Genomic DNA, 3,381 nt, shown 5'->3' on the forward strand with positions numbered 1-3,381 from the left:
GAGTGTGAGGCGTGCAGGAGGCAGCCGATTCATGATTCTCTCTCATCGTTGATGTTCCTATCTCTCTCTCCTCCTCTCCCTTCCTCTCTGAAATCCATAAAAATATATATAAGAAAAACAATCCCAGAGACAAAGCTTAAAATCAGAGTCTCCTTATTGCAACCCGGAGAGGAAACAGGAAGATCCGGGCCGGGAAGAGACCGGCCTGGCATCCGGTGTTACCTAACACCAGCTCAGAGGTGGGTTTCTGGGCCGGCCCAGCATCGGCTCTAGAGCGGTGCCAGGTTTGGGGCACCTCCCACCCCAGCCTCCGTCCATGTGACTCATGATGCACTTTATTCCCTGGCCAGAGATGGACGCATGACTCAGGAGAGCCTGAGAGCTGGGCCTGGAGTTCCATGGGGATGGCTGGGAAACAACCCCTCCTACGTTGCCAGGACAACGGCCCCTCCTCAGTTGCCAGGACAACGGCCCCTCCTCCCTTTTCCAGGACATCAGCCCCTCCTCAGTTACCAGGACAACGGCCCTCCACCGTTGCCAAGACAACAGCCTCTCCTCCATTACCAGGACCAAAGCCTGGAGCTGCCTGGAGCCCATCCTTACCGATAGGTTGCCACCTCCAGGCTGAGGCTGGTCTTCACCTGCACCAGCTCCTGATAGTCCCGCAGGTGGTCGGCCATGGCCAAGGTGAGGGCAGCCTTCTCATCCTCCAGGTGGTCAATCGCACTCTAGAAAGATCAGAGGGTGTTTAGATCAAGGCCCGGAGCTCTGCTGGGTCCAACTGGCAGTACCAATAGTCCAGGACACAGAGAGATGAAAACCGTCCAGGTTAAAGGGGCAGTCATCGCAAGGATGGTTTCAAGTGGTGCATTTGTTCCACATAGCAGGGTTTTTTGAAAATTACATATGGAAGTTTTGTGTGGTTTTTTTTAACCATCACCTAAGGATATTTTTCCATTGATTTTTTTAAATATATATTTCTTTATTGATTTTAGAGAGGAAGGGAGAAGGAGAGAGAGATAGAAACATCAATGATGAGAGAGAATCATTGATTGGCTGCTTCCTGCACTCCCCCTCCTGGGGAATGAGCCCGCAACCCAGGCATGTGCCCTTGGCCGGAATCGAACCTGGGACCTTTCAGTCCGCAGGCTGACGCTCTATCCAGTGAGCCAAGCCGGCTAGGGCCATTGATTTTTTTTTTTTTTTTTAAGAGAGAATGGAAGGGAGGAGGGGGAGAGAGAAACATTGATGTTAAAGAGACACACCAATTGTCTCCAACCCGGCTGGGGATTGAGCCTGCAACTGAGGTGTGTGTCCCTTTTATAAAATGAATGAATTTTTAAAATTTTTAAAATATTTTTATTGATTTCAGAGAGGAAGGGAGACAGAGATAGAAACATCAATGATGAGAGAGAATCATAGATTGGCTGCCTCCTGCACGCCCCCAGCTGGGGATCAAGCCCACAACCCCGACATGTGCTCTGACTGGGAATCGAACTGTGACCTCCTGTTTCATAGGTCGATGCTCAACCACTGAGCCACGCTGGCCAGGCGAAATCTTCTTTTTTGACTGTACTTGTAGGACATCAGTAACAGAGCACGTGCTCACATGACTCTTACAGCCTTCTGCTTGTCAATCCCATCTGTCCATCTCTCTCCATGTGCTTCTGTGTCCCCCCTTCTAGAACAATGCCAGCCGCACCTCACCCCACTGATGACTCCAGACTCAGCCACAAGGTTAGCGTAGAACATAAACACTTTACTCCCTTCTACTCTACAAAATTTCAACCTAAATAGTCCAACCTGAGACTCTGTTGTAGTTTATTCTTTTCAAAGACGTTCATGTATTATCAAGCTGCTTAGAAAAAATAAAAACAGATGCACTCAATTCTCCAACCACAAACCTCCTAAGCTGGTTAAGGTCTCCTAGCCATGCCGAAGGGGTACGGGCAAAGAATCTCTCTTCCCAGAAGGCATGGAAGAGTTCTGCACCCCACCCCACCCGCTTCACCCCCCAAAATGCAAAGAGGAAAATCAAACTGCATTGGAGTGAAAGGAAGTATTGTCCCAACCACATTTCCATGCGAGTCAACTTTTCCGGAAAACTGCCAAAGGGAAGTTTGACTTTTGGAAGCAGGGACATAAGACTCATTGGCACCCGAGCCGGTTTGGCTCAGTGGATAGAGCGTCAGCCTGCGGACTGAAGGGTCCCAGGTTCGATTCCGGTCAAGGGCACATGCCCGGGTTGTGGGCTCGATCGCATTGTCGGGCGTGCAGCTGATCCATGATGCTCTCTCATCATTGATAGGGCATGGCAGCTGAGCCATGATGCTCTCTCATCATTGATAATGTTTCTCTCTCCCTCTCTCCCTCTCCCTTCCTCTCTGAAATCAATAAAAATATATTTTTTTAAAAAAAGACTCATTGGCTCTCAACATTCTCCAGAGAAATTCTAACCCATCCCACTGATGGACTAAAGCTCCAGACTTGGGCCTGGCTGGCATGGCTCAGTGGTTGAGGGTGAACCTGTGGGCTACGAACCAGTTCGATACCCAGTCAGGGCACATGCCCAGGTTGTGGGCTCGATCCCCATTAGGGGGCGTGCAGGAGGCAGCCAATCCATGCTGTTTCTCAGCAATGTTATTTCTATCTCTCTATCTCCCTCTCTCTTCAAGCAATTTTAAAAAATTTAATTAGGGGGATAGGGGTTCTTTCCACCCCTAGAGCTTCGAGGTCCGAGATGAGCCGCGTGAGCCACGACAGCAAAGGAATGGTGAGGATTCACATCTTCCAAACCCACTCACTCTTGCACCGCAATATCACCCGATCGCAAGTCTTTTAACTCGGAGCTACACAAACTGTTCCCTTAAAAAAATACTTCTGCGTTTATGGGCGTGTTATTTTAAGCCGTCCTCCTGGGAACTACTGATAGGAGGATTTGGGATTATTTCCAATTCTGTCCGAGACTGGGCAGGGCGTACAGACAATAAATCAGACCAGGTGTCACCCGGGCAGTATCCGAGGTTCCAGCCTGTGCTTCTCTGAAATAGCAACTGTTTACCTTACTCGGCACTTGTTATAACAGCCTGCCATCGGGCCCTGTTTCCACGGCTTTTACACTCCCCAGGGACCTGGCTTCAGCTCCGATTGTGAAACACACACACACACACACACACACACATCTCCACAACTCTTTAATGGATGGTTTGGCTCAGTGGATAGAGCATCAGCCTGCGGACTGAAGGGTCCCAGGTTCGACTCCAGTCAAGGGCACGTGCCCGGGTTGTGATCCATAATTCTCTCTCATCATTGATGTTTCTATCTCTCTCGCTCTGAAATCAATTTTAAAATAATTTTTTTTAAGGATGACAGGGACAGAGC

At 49.3% G+C, this 3,381-nt stretch overlaps 1 protein-coding gene across 1 annotated transcript in view; it reads right to left on the minus strand.

Annotated features, from left to right (window-relative positions):
• SYNM (synemin) overlaps positions 1-3,093 on the minus strand; it is a 12,025-nt gene extending 8,932 nt beyond the window's left edge. Inside the window, exons 1-2 of the mRNA XM_015569110.1 lie at positions 3,067-3,093; positions 604-728 (exon numbers count right to left, since the gene is read on the minus strand). Of these exons, the coding sequence (XP_015424596.1) occupies positions 604-728; positions 3,067-3,093 (152 nt within the window). The remainder of the gene's footprint in view (positions 1-603; positions 729-3,066) is intronic.
• Positions 3,094-3,381: the final 288 nt, after the last annotated feature.

The sequence above is a fragment of the Myotis davidii genome, unplaced genomic scaffold (genome assembly GCF_000327345.1).
Source record: "Myotis davidii unplaced genomic scaffold, ASM32734v1 scaffold164, whole genome shotgun sequence".
NCBI lineage: Eukaryota > Metazoa > Chordata > Mammalia > Chiroptera > Vespertilionidae > Myotis > Myotis davidii.